At 32.3% G+C, this 25938-nt stretch overlaps 2 protein-coding genes across 2 annotated transcripts in view; one reads left to right on the top strand and one right to left on the bottom strand.

The window, feature by feature from the left end:
- Window positions 1-1974, top strand: part of nclb (PWP1 homolog no child left behind) — a 55376-nt gene extending 53402 nt beyond the window's left edge. The window contains exons 14-15 of the mRNA XM_035368068.2: window positions 226-337; window positions 1823-1974. Of these exons, the coding sequence (XP_035223959.1) occupies window positions 226-337; window positions 1823-1971 (261 nt within the window). The 3' untranslated portion in view covers window positions 1972-1974. The remainder of the gene's footprint in view (window positions 1-225; window positions 338-1822) is intronic.
- On the bottom strand, window positions 1964-25207 carry LOC118196585 (2',5'-phosphodiesterase 12-like). Its single transcript, XM_035368057.2, has 7 exons — window positions 24318-25207; window positions 22217-22356; window positions 16416-16578; window positions 12286-12418; window positions 5643-5798; window positions 5412-5532; window positions 1964-2240 (listed from the first exon to the last, which is right to left on the bottom strand). The coding sequence occupies exons 1-7, from the start codon at window positions 25061-25063 to the stop codon at window positions 1981-1983; spliced, it is 1719 nt and encodes a 572-aa protein (XP_035223948.1). The 5' UTR covers window positions 25064-25207; the 3' UTR covers window positions 1964-1980.
- Between the last annotated feature and the right edge of the window lie 731 nt (window positions 25208-25938).

Here is a 25938-nt window from a genome sequence, read left to right as displayed (position 1 = left end):
TATAATAATCCTTTAAAGATTTACTGGTAATTATGAAAATTATTTTGTACAATCACAACATTGGAATAAGTCCATAATGAAGTAATGTTCATGTTGAATAATAATTTACTTATATAAATATGTCAACAAATATGTTAATATAAGAAAATATTTTCAGATATAATTATTGCTGAATTAATTTTTTGCATTAAGTTGTTGTTCTTTTTTTTTTAAATCATTTTAAAGGGTTCTATATATACTGCAAGAGTTGCATCTGATTTGAAGCTTACTGTGGCAGTTGGTGGAAACAATGCATCAAATAGTTTAAAAATAATTGATTTTGCACAAGATTCTGAAGGTTAGTGAATTTTATTACTATTTAGTTGTATTGTTTAAAATGCTTGAATCCATTTTGTCTGTATTGTAATTCATATAAATGGCCAAAAGAAAGTTTTTTTTTTTTTTTTTTTTTTTTTTTTTTTTTTTTTTTTTGACAGCTTTTATAGAAAAGTTTCTTTATTTGAAAGTTTAACACCTTTTAGGTATAAATGTTCAGGCAAGATTTATAGTTTAGAAAATGTTACATTCAATGTCGTATAATGTTTCAAATCTATTATGCCTTAAATATTTACATCCCTTTCTAAAAATCCATAAAATAAACTTCTTTAAAAAATTTAAAAGAGAGTTTGAAAATGCTTTATTATTGAGTATCATTGTAAAAGTTGTTCTTCAAAAAGTTCTTAGTCCGTTAGTCCTTAATTCTAATCGTGAATTGCAAATGAAAAAAAATGAATATACTTTTTTTATTCCTCCAGAACAGGGGTTGCCAATTCTATGCCTGCATGCATCATGGCACTTGCTGATCATTTGACATGTGATCACAGTGAAAGTTTTTTTCATTTTTAATGATATAGAAATTGTGTCAAACACAGATACCAGCACAAAGCGACTGATCTCTTTTTTTTCGTCGCACGTTCGGCAACCTAATTTCCCATACCTGAAATTCAAAATGAAATGAACTGGTTCACCTCAAGAGCAAGGTTGTCAAATTGTTCGATAAAAAATTAGTAAATTAATCATTTTTAAAACACCCAGTACAAAAATATAGCTACATCTCTACAAATAGAATATTACAACACTGAGTCTCACCTCTCATGTGGAACTTGAATGCAGCTGGTTTGGGTGATATTTCAGAAGTCTTCTGGAGATCAACAATTCTGAGCTTATGAGATTTTTATTTTTTATAAAGAATTTTTATACTTTGTAGATTTTGTATGTATTACTTAATAATTATTTTACATGAGAATAAAAACAATAATTTTTATACATTAAGTTTTATTTTTTAATTAAATATTTTTTTAATTATGTGTCTGTGTTATTAACTTTATCCAAGTATAAATTCATCTTAAAAATGTAAATTGTGCCCACAGTCGAACAGATGTTGTAGAAAATGCTCTTATGGACAAAAAAGTTGCTACCTCTGCTCTAAAAGGTTGAGCTTGGGACAGAAATATCTGAATATAATATGCATAAAATAATTTAATCTTGTAACAATAAGCATTTCATTCCTTCATTTTTAAAATGTCAGGAGATATATTTTAATCTTTTTTTCCCTGCATATATTTTCCATTCTTTTTTTATTATTATTTTATTTTTCAGTTAAGAAAAACTGCTTTTCATCATAGTAGTTTATGAAAACTGAACTGAACTATAACTGAAACTCTTCTCTCACTGCCCCCCCTTTTTTTTTTTTTCTTCTTTGAAAGCAATAGGTGTAATAGGCCAAAAAAATGTTACAGTAATAATAATTCATATGATTTCTTAGTTGTATTTTTTTTTCCAGATATTAAACCATCTATAAAACTGGAACAAACTACAGCCCTTGAAACACAAGCAACTTCAAATGTGGCTACAAGCATTAGAAAAGCTGATGAAATGAATTTTTTTGATATTAAACCACATAAAAAGAAAATAAAGAAAGAAAAAAATTAATAATTTATTTTATTTCCACTTTAAACTACACACTAATGCAATATGATCTGATGGGAACACTTTGCTGGGTAAAGCTTTATATTTTGTCAGCTGCTCATTTGTTGGAAAGGGAACAACAGCAGAAACATGAAAACGACATTTTTCATAAAATATATAGTCTATACACCCAGCAAATCCCTCAGTGTAATTTGTATACTTTGGTGTCCCACAAGCACTGTCCAGTTGCAGCGAGTGAGATAAAGCTAAACCTTTAACTTCCTCTTCGGGATCTAATTTCAGGAAAAATAATATGTATAAGTATTGATTCAAAAATTTCACATGTATCAAAATACATCTTGAAAACATATTTCATGTATATAAGCTATATAAAAGTAAGTTTTCATCTACATGTTTAAGGTTTATATTTTAAACATTAAAAATTATCTTTGTTTGTGAACTTCGATATCATTAGCATACATGTATATATGTATTCATGCTGAAAAAATTGTCTAGTGAAATTTTAAAATATTTCATCTGATGTGAAATCAAGCACATAATAAGGCAAACGTAAGAAAATATGAAAATAAAGATATTCCAGTATCTGTAGGAGAGTTGAGAGATAAAATAGCCAGCCGATTCTCCAGTTTTAAGCAGTTTTATTTAGCTTATTTTCTCTATTTGTTTGCCTCAAATCTCAAAATTAATGTTGAGCAAAATACCTACCCCCTCCCAAATTTTTCAGATACACGTATTTGTGATGGCAATATAATATTCCACATGATTTTATATTATAAAAGTGGTCATAAAAAAACTTCCTTGATATATAAACCCTTAGCGGCCTATCTGCCCAGCCAATCAAAATTAAATTTCAGATATTGTTATTTGAAGGTATGCATTTGAGATTATGATGATTTAAAATGGCAAAGCTCTCACAGTTATGGTTACTGTGAAAATATTTTGAATGGCAACCTTTCTTTTTTTCCTGCACAAATTGATCAATGCATTGAAAAGCATAAGTGCATAAAGCATAAATGGCATCAGTGCATAAAACCATAAATGGCTCTGAAATGATACATGTATGATGATAGTCATCAACATAAAACATTTGCAAAGAAGAGCATTGTAAAGGACCAATGACAACACAAGAAAGGAGAGGACTAAAACATTTATTGAAATTACAAGTTTTCAACGTGCCCACGTTCACACATGATAATGTATTGCAGGTTTGAGATTTTTGACAGCAGTAACAAATGTAACATTACATGAGGATTTTGTACAACTTATGTTTTATGGCATCATTCAGTTCTGGCAAATCTCATGGATAAGATGTGTACATCTTAGATTTCAGACAGCCAGAAATCTATTGAAGTGAGATCGGGAGATTGCTTACAGGCCCACTAGGGGTTTATATATTAAGGAACTTTTTTATGACCACCCGGTATAAATACATGTAGTGTTGAATTCTTTTTACATGTCTTTGTTTAAGTAGTAGTATTAAGTGTAGTATTTGTTTAAGTATTAGTGTAAATTTACACCATCTGAACAATTGGGAAACCTTGTGAGAAACAGAAGCAACATTATACATACTTTATGCTTATTAGAAGGATTATTTTCCTGCATTTAGTGCATTGAAAAGTATAAAATAAAATATATGAAAAGCTTTTTTTAGTTACGTGGTTTTAGTTAATCCACTAAAAAGCAAAAAATGACTTTTAAGCTATCATAGCATTGACACATGGGACTAGAAGTGAAAACACAGAGTGCACATACACAAATTGTATTAATAAAATTTTGGAGAAAAACAACTAGTATATAAATGGCATATGTAAAAATGATTACATTCAATTCATTTAAATTTCTGCTTGATAGTTTTGATTTAACAGCCCTACAATTTTATTTTTAATTCCATATAAACAAGAACATTGAAATGGGTAGTTTTTTTTTCTTTTTTAGCACTATTTTAGTATTTTTTAATGCATCAAAAATAAAAGTTACTTTTTATTTTTAAAACCATGTAGCTTAAAAAGTTTATATATTATTCTTATCAAGTGTTTTGCTTTGAGGTCTTTGCAGTGTTACATATTTTATTACATGATATTCTTTAATTTGTCTGATAACAGCATTTATATTATACATGTACCTGCAACAAAGTCTTAGTTTGCTGAAGTTTACAATGCAGAATATACCTCATTATTCTATTTAATAACTTATTAGCTTATATTAAATTGTTCATGAGACATCATATGTAATCATATGTGAATTTTTTCCATTTTTATTACATATGTAACATACTTGTATAATAATATATGACCATGTTTATGCGATAATCTTGAGTATTTATATTTATATTTATATGTGTGTGTGTATAAGAAATACACTTTGTGCGAACACTGACACATAATAGCATTAATTTTACTGCAGAAAAAGCAAAGTTCACACTAGCAAAAATCTTAGTCTGAATAGTAAAAATTTCCTAAACTTTCTTCTATTCTTATTATGCTAGGATTTACATAAGAAAAGCTTATAGTCAAGAATTACTGTTACCATCTTGGGGAAATTGTGTCTCTACCTGGCATTATACATTTCAAATTGAAATTTACATTTATTAAAACAACGGAATTTGGACAGATGTTCAACACTAATTATTTTAAATTAAAATTACCATTTAAATGGACAGTGTTTTTATGTATTAGGTTTTAAGTAGCATGTTTATTTAAAAAGAGAGAGAGAAATAAAAAGAAAAGAACCTTCAACATCGAAATTGTTTATTGACGCTAACAAGTAACACAGGGTGATTTTGTTACATATCTTCAGAATGTGACTATTCTTTGATTCTAAAATTGCTATAAGACTTACGGTATATCAAAGTTTTTTTGTGGATTTTGGAGTAGGGTTGCTTTGCAGTGGATTTTTATGGGAATTCTAACAAAAAAATAGCACAAAATTATTTAACTTTATAAATATCTGATGTTCACAAAATCTTAGAAAAGGCACTAAAATTCACAAGCAAAAGTAATCATGGAAATTCGCACAATGATAAAATTACTGCCTTCATTATGGCTGTCCACTATATATCAAAATATGTGTTACATATTTAGCACAATAATGTCTTGTGAGCGACAGATATATTAGTTGATATTTTCCTGTTTTTGATTGTAATCAATCCAATTGAATTTGGTATTTTAAATATTACACTTAGATAATTTGCTTTTTTTATTTGTAGAACTACGTTTCCAAATAAAATAATCTTTATGATTTTTTCTTTGATTTATGAGGATGATTGTGTTATCAGATATCATGAAGTGTTATTTAGCCATTATAAGACTGATGAATCAACCTGTTCCATTATTAGATAAGAGATGGATAATTTCATGCATATTTAAGTGAAATTTAAGACCAGTGAGTTAATACTAATCACAAAGTATGAATTCAAAAATTAAAATCAGATTATTTATACATACTACTTTTCCAGTCTAAGCAGTCCTTAGGTAGGTAACCTTTTGTAATAAATTTATACACACCACCTTTAGGAAAGCTGTTGAAATCTCCACTCAAAATTAAAGCTATAGTACATTGAGGATCCTAAAGAAAATAAATAATTTTAGTAAATTATGAAAAATTTAAGGCATGCTACTTCTCATATTTACAAATCACTTAAGCATTTTTTAATATAATAAATAAAATTTAGCTACTTCAATTTGATATTTTTGGAGTAAATTTTCCAAGTAGGAAATGCATGAAGCAGCTTGTATCAACCTTATGTTATTTGACTTTGGATGAAAATACAAATGAGTATTGCCAACTAGGATCTTTTTTCTAGGAGCATCCAAGCTTTCTAAAAGAACAACCTACAATAAAATTTGAAAGAATAAAATATAATCAGTTAAATTATCATTACTTGAAATTGCACAGTATACTACATTTAGATTTTTCTATTTAAATTTTAAATTAGTGAAACACAATTTAGCCATATATCTTTTAATACTTTACAGTTATCTTGTTGTGAATAACTTAGATTTTCAATTCAAGATTCACACAAGTATATATTAATAGTAAAAGAATTTCTGGAAAATTAGAGAGTAATTCTTTACAAGAGCAGTAATTTAATGCAAGTAAAAGTGTGAAACATTACGCACATACATTTATATATGTGTGTGTGCATAGTAATTAGTAAGATATAAAAATATGATGGAAATGTATTAACAAATTAAACTTAATTGGAATAAATTGACAAAACACCTTTAAATTTTCCCAACCATTTCAATACATCGTCATTCCACGATCTATGCACTCTCTTTTGCTGACTAAAGGACATCTTTTGTTCGGCTGCTTCTGTTCATTATTAAAAATAGAATGCATTATAATTAAAATTGTGGAGTACAGATTGTATCTATTGGTATATACCATGCCATAGAGCTGTGGTTCTCAAAGTTTCGACTAATGCGTATCATCTAAACAAAATTGAAAAAGTTTTAGCACCACATTTTTACAATGATTTTTTTTTTTTTTTTTTTTTTAATTTCTCAATAAAAAAATATTTTGCCGTTTTCACAACCTGTTGGCTCTTTGTATTAAATATGCACTCATAAAAAATATTAGATTAAAAATTGGTTACCATTTTAATTATAAAAACTTAAATTATTATACCTTAATTTTAAAATTTAGTTTGAAATTTGGGCCTGTTTAAAAGAGATCAATGTCTTTAGGTCTGGACCGTAAATTAGGATCATTTTTAATTTTGTTCTGTATTTATTATTCAACTATAACATGAAATAAATACTTGTTCACAAAAATAGATTGTGCCAGAAGGCAATAAAAATTTAATAGCTTAAGGCAATAAAAATTTAATAGCTTTATTTTCAGCCAAAAGTTAACGTGTGTTATTTTTTAAATCTTCAGTTAGAGTTCGATCACAGGAAATTTTTATCAATTGTTCTTTTTCTTCATAAGATTTATAATTTAATAGTTAAAACTACTTTGTTTCTTTGCATACCACTGGTTGAGAATCGCTGCCATAGAGTAATCAACAAGTAATAAAGGTATGTTTGGATTATCAAGTGATTTTGCAATTCTTCAAAAATTACATCTAGTCAGATGCCACCAGTTATGCCCAACATTTTCAGTTATTAACAATAACACAGCAACTTCCAGTTATGATTATTAGTGAATGATTCTACTAAAGTCTCTCCTCATGCCAATTTATTATACATATATGTGTATGTATATATCTATATATTTTATTGTTCAGGCATTAAAATTCCTATTCAAATTCAAATTTAGAATAAACAAATAAAATGTAAAGTAATATCTTAATATTGCATTTTATACAAATATATAAAATACATTATATGTATTTAAGTAATAATACATTATAAATGTATTAAAACTGTATTTATAAATTCCCAACTAAATTTATTTCATTTTATACTACAAATAATAACACTGGAAAAGGAATTCACTTTATATACAAAAATTAGCTTCATGGTTAGTAAGATATTTCAGAATTTTATGAATATTTTAACCAATTCATAAATACATCAGCTAATATGAAGCCCTTATTACTATTTAACGGATATGAATATTTATAAGAAGCCAAACATTTTGTAAGCATGTGTAATGCATTTATTTCTTTCTTTAGAAAATTATCGTTTCCATACAACATACATTCTTTCTAATTGCATTAATCAAAGAATATTATTAACAATTGTGAATAACAACCACATGCTTAATTTTGACGTGATTTATAAATTTACCATTATATAAACATCAAAGATTTCAACTGTGTGTCATTTCAATAATATCTATAGCCCTTTCAGTCTAAGCAATATAAGAGGTAACACCCAGCTTTAACTAGAAATGACTCATTTCAAATCAGTCTGAAGAGATTTCCAGAAGTGGCATTTTACTCATTCAAAATGGTGTGTGGGTGTATTTAATTTTAGCAAAGCCCACGAGGGCTATCTGCCTAAGGGGAGGGATGCCTTCGTGGAGGACTTTCTAAGGGAAACTGGCTCGTATACACGTTACACATGGGGAAAACCACGAAAACGCCCATGCAGCCAGCCCGTTCACGGGATTCGAACCACGGACCGAACTACTAGTGTTCAGCGACTTTACTGCTCGGCCGCTGGTGGGCACCATTCAAAATGTTGGGCATGATTCAAACAATGAAGGAAAAGGTTCTATCCAGGGTTCTTCTTTAAGCAATGCGAATGATAATACATTTTTGTGAGGTATCTGAATCAGATTATCAATTAAAGACAATAACTTAGTTCCTTAATCTGTTTTCTTGTCCCTTTTCATTTTTCCTTCATTGATGAACCCAGAAACCAGTTCATAACAATTTGCAAATCATAATATTGATATTATTATATCTAAAGTAATATTCTCTTAGAGTAAATCAAGCTGAAGAATATTCTACTTGTGACACTTAAATAAGATTTTTTTCTATCTACATTATCATGCATAAAACATTACCTGCGTGTAAGTTTCTGCTCTAATTTATTTTTTAATGTCTCAGGTTATAAAAAGACAATGATTGTGCAACATGTACGTTCGTACTTTAATCAATATTTTTCCAAGGGTGAATATATTAAATTATAATATTAAAATTAATTTTAAATTACACTTTTCATCATAACTAAGATATTTGATAAAATTAACAATCTTTTAAGAAAATGTCAAATGAAATTCTGCAACTGAGTCACTCACTTCTATAAACCAAAATTAAAAATATAAGGTTTATTTTAACCATAACACATAAATTTTATGTTAATTCTTTTTTGTATCTTCTGTTGCTTCCTTCAACCTTTATCATGATGGAAATTATTTTGTATTTAAATAGTGAGAGCAACTGTAATTTTGAGAGAGAACTATAATAATCATCCACTCAATTGGCATAATTAAACATTTTGTTCCTTAGGATAAATTTAAATATGTGTATACTTATATACTAAATGTCATATTAGAATAGATAATTATGAATTGAAACTGCATTTTAATCAAGTAATTCAATTTTATTCAATGTTTTACTCATTCCAAGATTAATTTAATAATAAAGAAAATTTATTAACCAAGAAAACCACACAGAAACAATCTTAATAAACATAACTAATTAAAAAGAAGAAAAAATACTAATCAAGTTATACAATGAATATCAATGTTATACAATAAAATTTCAATGAATAGATTTCTGAGAAACATAATTAAAGCAGCTATGTGCGTGCTTTTGTTGAAAAAAAAGAATTATTATATTTTTCAGCTCCATTTTACTTGCCTCTTCATGCTCGATGGCAAAAAGCGAAGGAAAGTTTAATCATGTTTGTCCAGTCGTATTTTTGGTGTAATTTTTAATGATTTTTATCTTTGAAAACAATTTTTCTACTGCAGCAAACTGGTACAAAGAATCATTAAAAAATGCTACAAAATTGTATGCAATTCACAGAAGTTGCTCTCCAGTGATCTGTGTTTTTTTAACATTTAAGTTGCTAAATTCATGAATGATCAAATTTTTACTAAGGTTATCTTTACACAATTGTAGTGTGTTTATAAATTTTAAAGTGAATTCCGGCAAAAGTACAGGGTTATCCAAATTAAACTTCCCCAACTCAGAGGCCTGTGCAGAGTGTTGTATGGGTCATAATGTGATGAAATTTTAAAATCGGACACTTCAGATCATGTGCTCGAGATTTATTAAACAAAAAAAATTAGTACAAGAAGTTGCCGATAGGTGGCGCTGTAGATCAACAAGACATTCTACAGATGTTCTATATGTGTGCCGTGGTTCTCCACAACTCTTTCCATTCACAAAGTAGTGTGTTCCACAGCGGAACGCAGTAAGTCCACATTAATTCCACGAACATGTCGAATAATTGCGTCTTTCAGATGAGCCAAGGTTGCTGGGTGTTCTCGGTAGACCCGATCCTTTAAGAATCCCCATAACCAAAAGTCGCATGGCGTGAGATCAGGCGAGCGGGGAGGCCAAGCTGTAGGGAAACAGCGGCTGATCACACGTGCATCGGTAAAAGTTGCCCGTAACACCTGTTGAACGCCACGAAGAATATGGGGAGGTGCACCGTCCTGCATAAATATCGTGTCCTGGAGGCGGCCACGTTGTTGCAGTTCAGGGATCACAAACGTTGTCAACATGTCTTGTGACAGAGCAGGTTCTGAACCCTGTTGGAGTCACCTCTTCAAAAAACTAAGGCCCAATGACGAATGTTGCAGTGAAACCGCACCATACCTTTGGAGGGTTCAAGGGCACTTGATGGATTGCGCGCGGGTTTTCACTTGCCCAAATGCGGCAGTTGTGCGTATTCACTTGACCATTTAGGTGAAAACGGGCCTCATCCGTCCAAAGGTTGTTCCACGGCCAAGCAGCATTGACTTCCATTCTGGCAAGGAACTGCAACGCAAATGTTTCCCGAACTACAGGATCCCCGTCGGACAGCTGATGACGACTATGGATTTTACAAGGAAAATAACCGAGGATTCGACGCATCACACGCCAGACGGTCGTATAGGGCATATCAACAGCACGAGAAACAGTTGGCACACTGACACCATGTGGCTCTAGTGGGGTCCACGACAGCCGAAGTAACGTCTTCTGCGCGTGCAGATTCCACAACCTGTCGTCCTCTACCTCGTAAAATTCTCAGCTGTCCCGTTCTTTCGAACTTCTTCATCATGTCTCGTAGAGCGCGTGGTGTCATTGGTCCTCGGCGTAAGATCTTAAGCTGAGGGAATGCTCTTATCGCAGCACAGGAGTTCTCGTCATTCTGGTAGAAAAGTTTCACTAACAGAGCTTTGTCTTTCAAAGTCGCCATTGTGCATCATCGAGCTGGAAACAATTGCCTGTGCAAGGCCTGTCTTCCACTTTTGTAGGGCTCGTCTTTTGGATATGTTGCGCAGAAGCTTTATTTCTGCAAATCACGTTGCTGCAATATGCACATTACTAGTGTTACAGCGCAACCTATCGGCAACTTCTTGTACTAATTTTTTTTGTGTAATAAATCTCGATCTGAAGTATCTGTTTTTTAAAATTTCATCACATTATGGCCCATACAACACTCTGCACAGACTTCTGAGTTGGGGAAGTTTAATTTTGATAACCCTGTATTTCAGAATAAATATCTACTAAATGGTCACATTTGATTTTTGTATTAGTTCGGTTTCTATAACATGGATTATATAACAAGATTCTAAAAACCAAATCAATTTGTCATATCAATAATTTATTTTTGCTAAAGTAATGTTTAAAATGCAATAAAATACTTAAAAATATTCTTCACGATAGTGAATGATATGTCAAAAACTCATCAAAATGACATTTTATATTGTCTCTTGCTTTAGAAATTCTTATGTAATATCCCAGTTTTCGGCCATTTGCTTCAATTCTGCTAAAATTAGTTCAGATTCATTTCGTAGTTTCTTTGTATTTATTGCAAGCATTATTTAAAGATTGCATAGCTTAATCTAGACATGTGTTAGTTTTCTGTAATATTTTTAAAGTATAATTTATTCCAGTTAATACTTTATATGTAAATAAACAAATAACAGTGCCTATTGAGGAGAAGTCAAACAACAAGAATCAACATTATATTTGTAAATTTGCAGGATTAGTTTCGATGGTTTAACTTCAGAACCATTTTCCTCAGCTGCCAAAGTGCAAATGAACAAGGTGAGATTTCCAGTTTTATACATAAGATCACCATTCTGGATAAAAATTCCTGAGGTATTTATAGGATTCCTTCCCAACGTGGTTTAATTTATATTGGTCAAAATAAGACAGCCTTAAAATTTCGCGTAAAGAACACGAGGCATATGTTAAGAAAAAGGAAACACAGAAATCCGCTGTTGCCCAGCACTGTTGGGCCGAAAATCGCACTTTCCATTTTTCTGCAGCCAAAATTATTCAAAAACCATCTTCTGTTGGTGAATTAGATTTTTACAAGCGTTTCAAATTCAAAAAAAAATCTTTTCTCTTTTAGTTTATGACCCTAATTTCAATCTATCTTTACCTTCAACCTTTAAGGAAATTATGTTTTAGATTTCTTGTTTCATCAATAGATGACGCCAGTACCTTAACTCCTGTCCAGCCGTTCTTATGTTATCTTACCTCGTTCATTTGCAATTTGGCAGCTGAGGAAGATGGTTTTGTAGTTAAACCATCGAAATTAGTCCTGGAAAATTTATAAATATGATGCCGATTCTTATTGTTTGACTTCTTCAATAATCATTATTCAGCGTGTTATTTTAACTTAAATAACAATGAATTCAAAAGCTGATTTACAAAAACACTAAATGATACATAGTAATAAGTTAACTTTTACTAACTTGTAAAGATGTAGTCCTTTTCATAAACTTCTCCTTTAGCTTTTGGTTTTCTTTAAGTTTGGATGCTATCTTTTGCAAAGAAGGTTCTGCTTCTACGGATTGACTTAATACTATAGCATGCGATTCAATTAGTCTGAAAAGGTATATGTCGTTATATATTTATTTATTAATAATTAAACAGCAGATGTTTCATTTATCAAAATACCCGATTATGAGACCTAATCAAGTTTTAAAACAAATATGTAGCCAAATAAAGCGTCTTATTTTCGAGTAAATATGGTAATCATCTGTCGTAGGTTGGTTTATTTGATCACTTTATCTTGTTTTCCTCTTTCATTTTAGCAAAGCATGCGAGGGCTAACGAAAGAGATGCATTCGTTGGGAAAATCACCAATACATGCTCATGCAGCCAACCCTCTCATCTGGAATCGAACCTCCGTCAAACTAGCAGTAATCAGTGGCTTTATTGCTCGGTCGCTGGTGGTCTCTCGTTTGTCGTAGGCGTTGATTAAATATAACCATAGTGTAAACACTTTTTAAAATGTCGTCATTTCCAATTTTGCGGTCCAGTTGCGGCAGTTTTTACCATTGAACTATCCACAATTATATATTTGTATATTTCTTTAATACGAGTAGCATAAATATCAGGATAAGCAGGTGTCTGTATAAATATACGCTTTTCGAACGGAAGAGGTAATTAGCCTTGTTTCGGGATGCAAGATGAGAGTAATTTTTCCAGTGTTTTGCGCATTCTTGCTTTTGTAAAGACAAACTCAGGGAAAGCTTTTAACAAATTTGAATATTTAAAAGACAAGAAAGTTTTTTAATTTTAATATTTGTGTACTATATATTCATGAGAATGTATTCTTCTGACTCAAATGATTTAAATAAAAAATATTGGACAAAGATTGTCCTGCTTTCCTCCTTTATTTGGAGCCTAGTAGCACTCCTTGTATTAGAGTAATTAGAATTTTTTTAAAGCAGGAGACATGAAAAATGAGCAATTCCCTCCCCGGCACTTAGACCTGGACCTCTCGAATACGCGTCAAACGTGCTAACCGCTACACCACGAAGGCATGCTGGAATGACGGAGAAACTACATCCCTTTTAAAGGACGTCCTGAGAAGGGGACCCAATCTCCAAATCCTGGTGGTGAAGAATCATCATCCACCAACCTTTAATTAGAGCGCCACTATAGAATTATTAGGATTTTTTTAAGCAGGAGACATGAAAATATGAGCAATGCCCTCGCCAGGATTCGAACTTGGACTTCTTGAATACGCGCCGAGTATGCTAACCGTTACACCACAAAAGCGTGCTGGAAGGAGGGAGAAAATACCTTATACTATTGACGTGGCCTGTTATGACCATAAGACCAACTTGTTTGGTTAGATGCGTCTGGCTGCGCCCACATCTGGCAACTTATAGTATTGCATTCTATTGTTGCATGTTATGGGTTCATAATATACTGAATACACGCAGAACCGATGACAGGTTGGTACAATTTATTTCACCAAAAGGAACACTTCACGGTTCTGGAACTTTCCACAAAAATACTAGTTTAGTTCTTCTCGGTGTCACAGAGCACAATAAGTAGTTACACTTCAAACTGCTAAGAATCTTAAGCTGCGTTCAGACGAGGACGTAAAGGGCATAAGTGGTTAAAGCCAAACTCTGTTGCCAAGGCTGTGCTACGACACAAAATCTGGTTTAGGGCTCGTGGCATAGGATTCAAAGTTTTCAACTTTACGCAGAGTTTGTGATAAGCGTCGACCAATCAGAGCGAAGCTAAAACAAAGCGGCTTTATGCAGAAGATTTCGTTGTCACAAAACAAGCAGAGCGAACGCGGGAAACCAGTCGCGCAGGAGAACAGCACGGGAAAGTTGTAGACACATCCCCGCATGCGCAAATTTAGTTTCTCTCATTGGCCCCAGCTTACACACCATTCTCGCATGTGTGAACAGAACTCCCGTATTTTATGCCCTTATGACTATGCCTCTATGCCCTTTACGCCACCGTCTGAACGCAGCTTGAAGCACAACGTAATGCAAAGCGCATCTAAAGAGCTAAACTCACACGGAGATATCTCAATACTCCGAAATCACGCTGAACTAAACAACTGAGAAAAAATTGATGAGTTGTTCCACTCTCCGGTTTTATATAGCTTTCTTGCGGCCGCCGAGAAATCTCTAGTACCTTCCACTTCTCGAAATTACTGATAAGGGTCGGATACGATTAGTTAGATATAGAGATTAATTGCAGTTATTCAATTACAATACCAATTACATACAGAACCAGACCAAAATGTCGCCAAGTTTGGCGACTTTTGGTGATCCATCGCTAAATTTGGTGATAAAAATTGGTCGCCGAAAACCATCACCAGCTTGGCGATATCTCGCCAATTTAATAAGATAAGCCATTTACTCAATATTAAATAGACTTCCCCTGTATTTTTATTTTTCTGGCATAGCATCGTCTCTTTCAAGCATGTCATGTTACATTATGTAAAAAAATCTGATGTGTACACCACATGACTTCCTTGTACAGAATATTAAATTATACGCATTTTTTCTTGCATTTCATTTAAACTTATTAGATTGAATTAAACCGACTTCGACGACAGCGCATAAACCACAATAGAATAAATGCATTCTTTAAAATTCACTTTGTTTACCATAGCGACACTCTGGCGCTAGGTTTACTTAACAGTTCAAATATTTCGTTCATATTATAACTCAGAATGCACAAAATTTATATCATTTAAAGAATTATCTAATCGTTGCCACATGTTCTATTCAAATACTATAATAAAGCTAGAACTATGTATAAAAGAAATTAAGCAAACAAAACAAAAAAGAAACAGTTTTTCACAGACGATTGAGTATTTCTCATTCAATTAATTAAGTTTTCACTTCGCGACAAGGCAAAAATACGTACTGTATTAAAAATTACGAAGTAAATCTTAAACGCTTATTTCCTCGAAAAAATTCCAGAAAGGATTAAGCATGATTTAAATAATAAATGAAGGCGTTATCTTTGTTGTTGCGAGGCTAAGTTTCTCTAGATTGGCAACAAATCCGCTACTCAGCTGTTTCAAATGTTAACAAGAGCAATGGCCGCCATCAAATTAGGCTTAGCGGCACTTAAACAATTTTAAAATTGTTGGCAACAAATCCACTATCCTGCTGTTTCAAATGTAAACAAGCAATGGCCGCCATTAAAAAAATTATTAGGCTTAGCGGCACTTAAGCAACTTTAAAATTGTTGATAACTCTAAAAATATTGCATACAGATTTACTAAAGGCATAAACCCTTAACCGGAAGATAAGAACAACATAATTCAATCATTTTTAAAGCAAAAAATGTACAATTTACAAACATATAAGAGTAAAGAAACTGAGATCACTGAGTCGGGTAACAGAGTGGATATATATATAAATATATTTATATACGTTTGGTGCGGCCGATTGCAACCAAAATACGAGGTGCACATATACATGTTATAGCAGTCCTATATACAAAATTTCAACGTTCTGAGGCTGCTCGTTTTTGAGTTATGCGAGATACGTACGTACATACGTTCGTACAGACGCCACGAAAAATTCTCTTCAGAATTCATTTTAAAGCAGTTTTATAATTTTTTTGGAGGAAAGGTGTGTTTTATTCTGTCCTTACATACAGATATCATAGAAATACATCGTTAAATTGCATTTGAAAGAGGTCAAAATGGGATATTTTCGTTGAAATATGCTGCCTGAAAATTTTCGCGATTACAATACTTCCTTTTTACTTCGTACAAGGAAGTAAAAATGCTACACTTTCACAGATAATTTCGCTAAAATTATTTACATATGTACAAAAATTCGTAACACTATTTATATTAATTATTCCTAAATTATAACTATCAAACTACATTCTCTTCCTAATGAAATGACTGGAAATGCTTAATAATTTATTTTTTAGCTCAATCAAATAAAAAGCTACTTTTCAGTTTTGTTGTATTTTGCATTATATTTAGCCAGGTTTATGAAGAAATTTCAGTTAGTAGAGTTACGGTAAGTATAGTTAATCATACAATATGCTAGATTCATGTATTTCATTCAAATTATATTTGTTCTATAATATTTACTTAAATTTTGAAATCCGATAGAGGCATGCTAATCCTTCAGCAACATGACCCCCTTTCTTATTAAATGTGCCTTTGAGACCAGTCGTTGACAAGACAGGAACTAGATCGTCATGAAAAACTTTCTGATCCACTTCCTGTAGACAAATAATATCAGCGTTGTAGCCTGTAAAATTGCAAAAATGAATAATGAAGCAATCATACTTTGACTGGATTTAAAACATTTATTATCAAAACGTAATTTTATATTTATTTCTCATTTCGGATGGATTTCATTTGAATTGCGATTCTCCTGAAGAAGAAATATTAAACTTGACCAAAACAAAACAGTAAACAAATTAATATTTTCTGCCGATTCCCAGATTTTAGTTTATCTTTCTAACTAAATAGTTCAATGATTAGATATGATCTGTAGTTGTCGCTGGCTAGCAATCGAAAGGCTAAAGCCGCGAAATGCTTCCTGGGTTATCTTTACTGAATAGGCTTTCACTTGATCTCGTCATCGGTAGTATAATTAGGTTAATTTCCTTTAGAATATAAATATCCTTCACGAAAGGCTCTCTTTCCATAAGCGGCAAATAGTAGTTCTTTGTATACTTTGCAGCTTTGCCTTAATTGCAATCTAATAACCGAATCTATTTGTGCAGAACTAGATTGAGTTATACATGACCTATCTTTAACTGTATATCAAAAATAAGTAGCATTATAATTCATATTTATACGTAGTTACATCTACATCGCAAGCAGAATAATTCCTTTCCTCCTCCTTCTTATTTTTCTAAATATATAATTATTCGCACATTTATCTCCCTGCACATCACACAAAATCAAATATTCAACGCAAAATAGTAATAATCTTTATGACCTAGGCTAGATGAATTAAGTATGGCAAAGCATTCTTATGGAAGAGACCATTTTGTGGAGGATTTTTATTACAAGAAGGTTACCGGTATTCAAGTAACATAGGTGGCCGTCCTGTTCGGTCAGCCCTGTATACTTAAAGTATAGCTGATGAAAATTCCAGGGCGAAACAGAATGGGGGTATGAGTGGGTGGAAACAAAAAATGAGGGGAATCTTGGTGAGAGAGAACGTTTTCTTTGACCGCGGCTCTCTGCTGATATAATTATAGCCATCAAGCAGATGTATGTTAGGGTAAAATGAGTCCTGAATCTGACTTCTAAGGATGAATGTAAAGTTGCTGGTTACGCTCCCCCCCCCACACACACACATTAGTGGATACTGTAGGAAGACGATGTATAGGACGTGCTTGAGCAGTTTTTGTCAATATTTCACTCTTATTGTACTCGCTGTCACTTAGCGCACATTTAAGAACTCAAATTTTCCTTCCTGCGAGGATAACTAACTATAAGCATCGATAACAATAAACTAGATACTATGGCATGGGGAGAAACTTACGCGTTTCTAAACAAACTCCTCCAAATTTATTGCCCTTCTTAAAGGGAAAGGTTTCCGCATGTGAGTGAGGGGACTTTACTTGGACGTCTCATGTTCTCATGAGTTCGTATTTCTAGGGAAATAGAGTATTGTAAGGTCTGCTTATTGTTAAACTAAAACATTAGGAATTCTATTTTTTTTTTTTTTTTTTTTAATTGTGGTTCAGTTTTATAAAAAGAAGTACCGGAGCTCATCTTATTTAGGGCTCCGGCGAAATTTAAGCACTGGATAAGGCCCTAAGCTATTTGAGATATGGGGCTATTTGAGATATAAAGTCTTTTATAATATATTTTAATATTATTTATACTATAATTGGGGGGCTAAGCTATAGCTTGTGTAGCTTATACGTAAATCCGGCCCTGTATGTCCATACCGAATTTCATTAAAACCTGTGCATGAGTTCTGCAGAAAATCGATTAAATGTTAAAATTCTTTTAATTTTGAACACCAGTATAGAAATTATGACAAATTACTATGCGAATAATTTAATTCCGAAGGACACAATTACACTATGACCATAACAAATGAAAAGTAATCATGGTTAAGCTCTAGGTAACTATCACAATAACAAACCTGCATTCCAGTAAGAATACATAATAATGTTAACATTAGAATATAAATCATATTCATTTTGAATTCCTTGTAACTTAAAATCTCGCCTTTTGCTATTGTTGTCTGTGTTACTCCTTAGGTCTCAAATCATCCATAAATAATTAGAAAAGGTGGATGTGCAACAGAGTCGTTGAAGTCATACGCTGAATGTCAGTCCGTGTTTGTTTCGCTATGATTGGTCGGTAGGCTGGTATAAAGTTCAACAGTTAGAATTAGAAGGAAAATGTTCGGAGTTACCTTCGCAGGTAATTTGAAGAAGCTTGTATTTGTTAGTAAGGCTAAAACAAGCACTACGTGGATGAATTCATTTCAAAATTTAAGTGAACTCGTTCTTTAACTGTACTGAAAAATTGAAAATTACGCAAATATTTTTTAAATTTTCAGAACCTGGCCCTGGAAAGCTAGAGGAGAAAATTCGGTATATTTGCAGAGGTTGACCTGATCTATCTCATCAGATTAATTGTGAAGATGATATCAAACTAAATGTGAATAGTTTTACATGGAATATTTGGTTACTATAGTGTAAAGACTATGGTATTGTAGTGTAAAAATGTTTTACATCAAATAATTTGTGCATTTTTTGCTCATTTGGAAATTTTGAAGATATCTAAAAGCATCCATTTATATATATGTGGAAATACGTTAATTAAATAATTAATCCCCGGGGGAGGCACGTGAGGGGTACGCGAAGCAATTCTCAGTAGTGTTGTTGTTGTTAGCTTGCTCATGAATTTCATGGGAGACTGGACTTCTATTTCCACTGCAATTTTGAAGGAGAGCACCGCGGGGGGGGGATTGTTTCTTGGGTCTCCTACCTCTCTTCCCTACCTCCAATCCACACGAAAGGACTTTCGGCTATCCATATATTTAGAGTGCCCCCATGCTGCAAAAACACTATACATTTACAAACATCCATAAGTTCTCTGGAATTCGAACTCGGGCCCTTCGGTACCGCAGTAGGCTTCCCTAACCACTATCCCGTCTCTGCGGCATTATCAGTAATAAGATATTATAATAAATGCTGATATAAATCAAAATACAAAAAATTTAAATTCGACATTGATCAGAAAGGAAATCAGTTTGGCTAATTCGATGTGAATGGTTACTGTCCGAAATGTATTTCAAAGAAATCTAACATATCGTAGGTAATTCCGTCGATATTTGTTCATATTATTTAATTCCACATGCATCATATCTAAGCATTCCCTTTCTTGTTCTATAACAACTGTCTCGTAGACGACTACTGTATTTTCGGCATTTAGTGAAAAATCAAGTCGGTTATGTAGCTTTTGAGCGTTGGAGCTTTGGTTTCAACTTGTGTATCTTTTAAACATGCAAAATTGTGAAGTGTTGTTTACATAAAAAAAAGGTAAATTATTAAGTCGATTATTGCACAGAAAAGAAATTGCTTGGGGACAAATAAAGCCGGTTTAGCGTCTGTGCCAAGCACGTTTTGGGAGGCCACCCATTTCAAATGAGCTTGAAAATTAATAGTGATAAATAGCTTTAAGGACTTGCATAACTATCCAATATTTTAATAAAGTAAATAAATTGCGCTTGGAAGTACCGAACATGTCCCTAAATGTTTTCAAAGCAGCTGACAAAATTGATTCTTTGCTCCGTTAAAGCAATTACCCAAAAAAAAAAAAAAAAAAAAAAATTGAAACTTAAAATTAAAATATTTATGAAATATGAATGGCAGCAATTCGTTCAACGGGCAGGAAGACCAAGTTTACGGTGCGCAAAGTTGAAAGTTGACTTTTGCTCTCACTGGGCAAAAAGACACTCTACTTAGTGCACCAACACACTTAATTCCCTGTTCTACTAAGAGTTTCAAATATAAACAAATGGCGGCCTTGTTAGGCCTAGCGCCACTTAATTTTTTAAATTATTGATAATTCTACAACTATTGCATGCAGATTAACTAAATGCATAAAAATGTTAACCGGAATATAAGAACAAGATTCAACCACTTTTAAAGCAAAAATGCACAGTTTACTAATATATAAGAATAAAAGTATTGAACTCACCGAGCCGGACAACAGGGTGAGAATATACTTTAACACATTTGCCGTCGATTGTAACGAAAAAGTGAGGTTTGCAACTACATGTCATAGCAGTCCCATACACAAAATTTCAGCATTCTACGGCTACTTATTTTCGAATGCATACATACATACATACGTCACGAAAAAATTGTCTTCTTAATCCACTTTAAATCTATTTTACAATCTGTTTTGGAAAGAAGAGGCCTTTATACTCTTCTTTCCCTTATGTACACATACCACGCAAAAACTCATTCAAATGGATTAGACAGCGATCAAAATGGATATTTTCGTTGAAACATGCTATCCGAAATTTTTCGCGATTACAATATTTTCTTTATTTTGTACAAGGAAGTAAAAATTGGAAAAGAGAGAGAAAAGATTAAAACCGATTTTGCTGATTCTGGTTCTTTTACGACAAGATATAAAACTGAAGATACGATTACCCATGTCTTAAATGTTCAGCAATTTCCAAGAAACACAATAAATCAATTTCTTGAACGCTAGCTGGAAAAACAATAAATCAATTTCTTGAATGCTAGTTGGAAAAGCAAGAACTGAGTTAAATAAAATTAACATGATTAGGATTTCTGAAGTGCGATATGAATTAACGTAGAGTTTTTTTTTTTTTTTTTTTTTTTTTTTTTTTTTTTGCTAATATGGCAACATGCGACTCCTGAATGACAAAAACCTTGCCGTAATCCCATTTACAATGGGTGCAATAAATTAAAGGGAAACCAAATAGGAAAAGAGAAAATGTAATTTAGAGATCTTACGTGAAAAGGTAATTCATTCACAACATTTCAGTTAAGTGTAATGAAATCCTAAGAGTAAATTAAAAATATTTATTAACCAAAAGGTAGTTGACAAATATTATGAAAAATAATTCCAGTATATTATAAAATATGCATTTAATTCTCAGATTAATGGTCAAGAATGCAAAATACCTTTTGCAGTCAAAACGAAAATTAAACTATTTATGACTGACCAGAAATACTTCTTATTATATCATAAAAATATTTTGATAAACTCAATACCACCAACAATACTCCCATTAGTTTTAATTTAGAGATTTTCGAATTCCGGTGAGAGCATAGTCGGCGCTTCCCATTTCTCGGCTTCGAAAAGTTTGGAATTCTTCACAGAGAAGTTCGAATTAAGATGTGGTGGACAACAGTTCGTCATAACCTCGATTTAATCGACTAGATCTCGTGCTTTATCCGAGTGGTGGAGAATGTAAGAAATTATCGCATCTCATCGTGCACGCTGCCGTGTATAAATGATTAGCACACTTACTTATCAAATGGAAGATCCGTGGTTTCAATCCTAGAGACAGCCCAGTAGATTTTTAAAGTTTCCTGTCCTGAAAAAAAAAGCTAATAATCTCCACATATATATTATTTATTGAAAAGATGCCTATGTGGAAGATTTTCTAATGGAAATATCTCGCGTTTATGGTACACATAAAAAACAAATTATGAAAAATAGCATGAAACTCGCCCTGACATTCGAACCCAAATGCACTGACTTCAGCTACTAGTTTTAATTTTAAATCAGCTAATAAATGTTTTTGCATAGAAGAATTGAGTAAATTTTAGGAAACACACAAAATTATATTTATTTTGTATTCAATCATTCATTTAAAATATGTATGCCAATATGAAAATTAAATTTGAGTAATGTTTCCTTACCTAATATTTCTTTCAAAAACAGCTGCTTTCTATACTCCAGTGTCAAAGCTTCAGCAGTACAGTATGGAAATAATTGATTACGAGCTCTGTCAGAGTCGGCGTACAAATCAGCTAGAATGTTGTATGACACAAATCGCAAACTGGAATAAAAACATTAGCAATCATCAATCAGTATAAAAATTATGATTTCTTTTTAGATTTAAAACACATAGCATGAATCTGTAGAGATATTAGGTATTTTTTGGAAGTAGGAAAGATGAAAAATGAGCAATCGTCTTCGCCAGGAATCGAACCACGGACCTCTGCAATACCACCCCAGCGTGCAGAACCACTACACCACGAAGGCACGCTAGGAAGACGGGAGAAATGCCTTATATACTCCTCCCTTTTAAAGGGCGACTGGGGTTTTTAGGGGATCCCATCACCGAGTCCTAGGTGAGGAGAATCATCATCCAATACCCTTTTTTTTAGTTCGGGTGCCACTATAGAGACATTAGGTATTTTTTTGGAGCAGGAAAGATGAAAAATGAACATTCGCCTTCTTCGCCGGGAACCGAACCACGGACCTCTGGAATACCGGCCCAGCGTGCAGAACCACTACACCATGAAGGCACGCTAGGAAAGCGGGAGAAATACTTTATAATTCTTATTATCTTAAGATTCATGCTATGTTTTAGGCTATTATCATCGCAAGCCAAAATCAAAAGCAAGAGAGCCAAATACATAAAATTTATGAAAAAAAATTTCTGAAAGCTTTCAGATTTTACATTACACCCAAAAGCATTTTTTTAACCTTTTGTTTGTTACCTTTATTTATTAAATATTGTGTCCTTCGCACTTAAACCATAAAAATTAAATTCAACAAGCAATATCGCAAAATAATTTTTAAATGAGAATATCTTTAGAATTTCCGATACACAGTCTCGCGCGCTAGAGATAATTTTTTTCCCCGTTCAGTTTTGACACTGCTCGTTTTGAAATCGTTGAGTTTGTTAATCAAAAAATAGTTGAAATCGATAATAAAACAAACTTCAAATTCTAAATTAGGGCTTCCAGATGCCCATATTCTGGTGGAAACGTACGTTATTCAAAATTGGATGGCTCTAGGTACCATTGCTTTATCACAATGTGGGAAACATAAATACATTTATGCAAATTCTTCATTATTTAATTCCTTTGAATATAACGCAGGGCGATAATATTCGGTGGCAACAATTTGAAAAGTGAACTGACATTTATAGTGAATAAACGCAAAATGCCAAAAGAAGATTGATAGCCCTTCTGGGCTAACGCCCTTTGGGCTAAAAATCTGAAAGCTTTCACATTTTATATTACGAGGCTTCTTTTTAACGTTTTGTGTGTTACCTTTATTTATTAAATATCGTGTTCTTCGTACTTCAACCACAAAACTCAGTTCAACAGCAATATCAAAAAAACAATTTAAAAAAAGCATATCTTTAGAATTTCGGATACATAATCTCGCGCGCTGGTGATATCCCCCCCCGTACTGTGTTGATATTGCTTGATTTGAAATCGTTATATTTGTTAATCAAAAATTCATTAAAATTTTATAAAATATGAAATCGATAATAAAACAAATTCCAAATTTGGGCTTCCATATGCCCATATTCGAGTGGAGGACTATGTTACTCAAAATTTGATGTCTGTTGGTACCGTTGTGTTATCACAGTGCAAGAAACATACGTACATTCATGCAGATTTTTCATTATTTAATTTATTTAAATTATTTAATTTCTTTAAATATAAAGCAGGGCTCTAATATTTGGTGGCAACAATTTGAAAAGTGAAAGGTCGTTTATAGTGAACCAACGCAAAATGCCAAAACGAAATTAATAGCCCTTCTGGGTAAAGTGTCCCTTTGGGCTAATGAACCATGAAGAATCTACATAAAGATTCTGTAAATCCAATAGACATCAATTGCAAAACCTATTGCTATGATTTAAAAATGTGAATAATTCTTGTTTATATAAGAAAAATTGTGAATAGTTCTTGTTTATATAAGAAAAATTGTGAATAGTTCTTGTTTATATAAGAAAAATCGTGAATAGTTCTTGTTTGTAAAACAAAGTAAGTAAATTACCTCAATTTATCAGTCAGCTTTTTGGTATATTCATGCCTATCTTCAAATGGGCACCTACCAGGTCCTGGTTGAACAGCACTTGCAGAAATCGTATTTGCCTCTATTCCTGTCTTTTCGCCATACTTTGGAATACAGGAAACTTTTAATTTGAAGCCAACATCACTCTCTTTTGGTACATAAATGAAACCATCCCATACCTCGATCCAGTTTTCCTTTTTCAATTTAGTAACATCAGTATTTTTAGTTTTAGGATGCTTATCAAGTTTGTTTGATATATACCACTTAAAAACACTTTCGTCTTTTGTACAAGATTCTAAAATAACTTTTGGATACGCGGGAAAGCCAGCCATAATGCGTTTTGGAGCATGCAAATCGGTCACTGCAGGTAAATTTTCATATATTTCATACACACAATCGTTAATTTTCATTCGAATATGCGAAGTCCATACCTCATTGTTCTTTTTGTTCTCATCAATTCTCACCCCATCTTTCATCAGCAATACGTCCACAGAAGGTAATTCTGCTTCATCCTTTAAGTGTTTTTTCTTTACCTTGGAAATCTTCCGTGTAATTGAGTTTTGTATTTTAATTCGTATCCGTGAAAGAGTTGCTTCTAATTTCTCGTTTTCGGATCGCAGAAAACAAAAACTTTGATCGGGTAATTCTGAATTTCCATAAACAAAAGTAATTTTCATTGCTTGATCCTCATCTAAATGTTTGACGAAAACTTTTGGAAACTCTACCATTTTTTTTTTTTACACATGAGGAAAAACGAACTAACAGAAGATCAGGATATGAATATGGCCGAAATGAAAACGGAAAACAGCCGCAAAAGACAGATCGTTGTCAGCGAAAACTGTGATGCCTCGTTCAACCGATAGAAGATATGCCAAATAAGCAAGGAACACTTCCAATAATAATGAGAGCAATAATGCACGTGGAGCGTGACGTATTGAAGAGATATCTTTTAGAGATAACGTACGGAAGAGAAATTATATCACATTGTGCAATGCAGGTTTACGGATAATTAGGCAATTGTGTATTTATCATTATACAATAGATTTAAACCGCAGTCGTGGCGGCGTGACCTTCCTTTTTTTTAAAACACAATTTTTATGTTATTTAACCGTCGGAAGCGTTTTTCCCTCCCCTTCCCCATTTACAAATTCATTTTTTCCCCTCTTTCTGCCATTACAATCCTTTTTCTTGCATGCTTTTGTCCATAATATACTTTGTTGAAAAATAAAAAGTATTAAAAGCAGCTTTTATAAAATAAGGTTTTATTTAAATATTATAAAATTATTAATGAACCAAAAGGAGAAAAATAATTTCTCATATGGTTTTTATGGGAACAACAGATTAGGTACTTTTCTCTACAAAATTCCTCTGCAATTTTATATCAAGAATAATAAATAATAGTGGGGCGTCCTTGAAAAATTTGTAAAGATAACTTTACATTAAATTACTTTAAATTAGATTTTCAATCACATTACTTTTCACTATTTAGGCTTCCACTCTTTTATTATTTGTAATATAAAACTGTAGATGAATGTTGTAAAATGACTTATTTAATTTCGTGTTTCCGTTAAATTATATGATAAGTATTTTTCTCCTTTCATTT

Source organism: Stegodyphus dumicola, chromosome 3 (assembly GCF_044657685.1).
Source record: "Stegodyphus dumicola isolate Sdum_Otavi_A_Nest chromosome 3, ASM4465768v1".
Classification (NCBI taxonomy): Eukaryota; Metazoa; Arthropoda; class Arachnida; order Araneae; family Eresidae; genus Stegodyphus; species Stegodyphus dumicola.
The sequence above is the reverse complement of the archived record's forward strand: the minus strand, read 5'-3'. Positions and strand labels throughout refer to the sequence as shown.

Excerpts from the sequence above, each read along its gene's own strand:
- LOC118196585 (XM_035368057.2), bottom strand. The coding sequence starts at position 25,063 with ATGGTAGAGTTTCCAAAAGTTTTCGTCAAACATTTAGATGAGGATCAA. Across the intron at positions 22,357-24,317 it reads AAGCTGACTGATAAATTGAG|TTTGCGATTTGTGTCATACA; the intron begins GTAATTTACTTA and ends TTTTTATTCCAG. Across the intron at positions 2,241-5,411 it reads CTGCTTAGACTGGAAAAGTA|ATCCCGAAGAGGAAGTTAAA; the intron begins GTATGTATAAAT and ends TCCTGAAATTAG.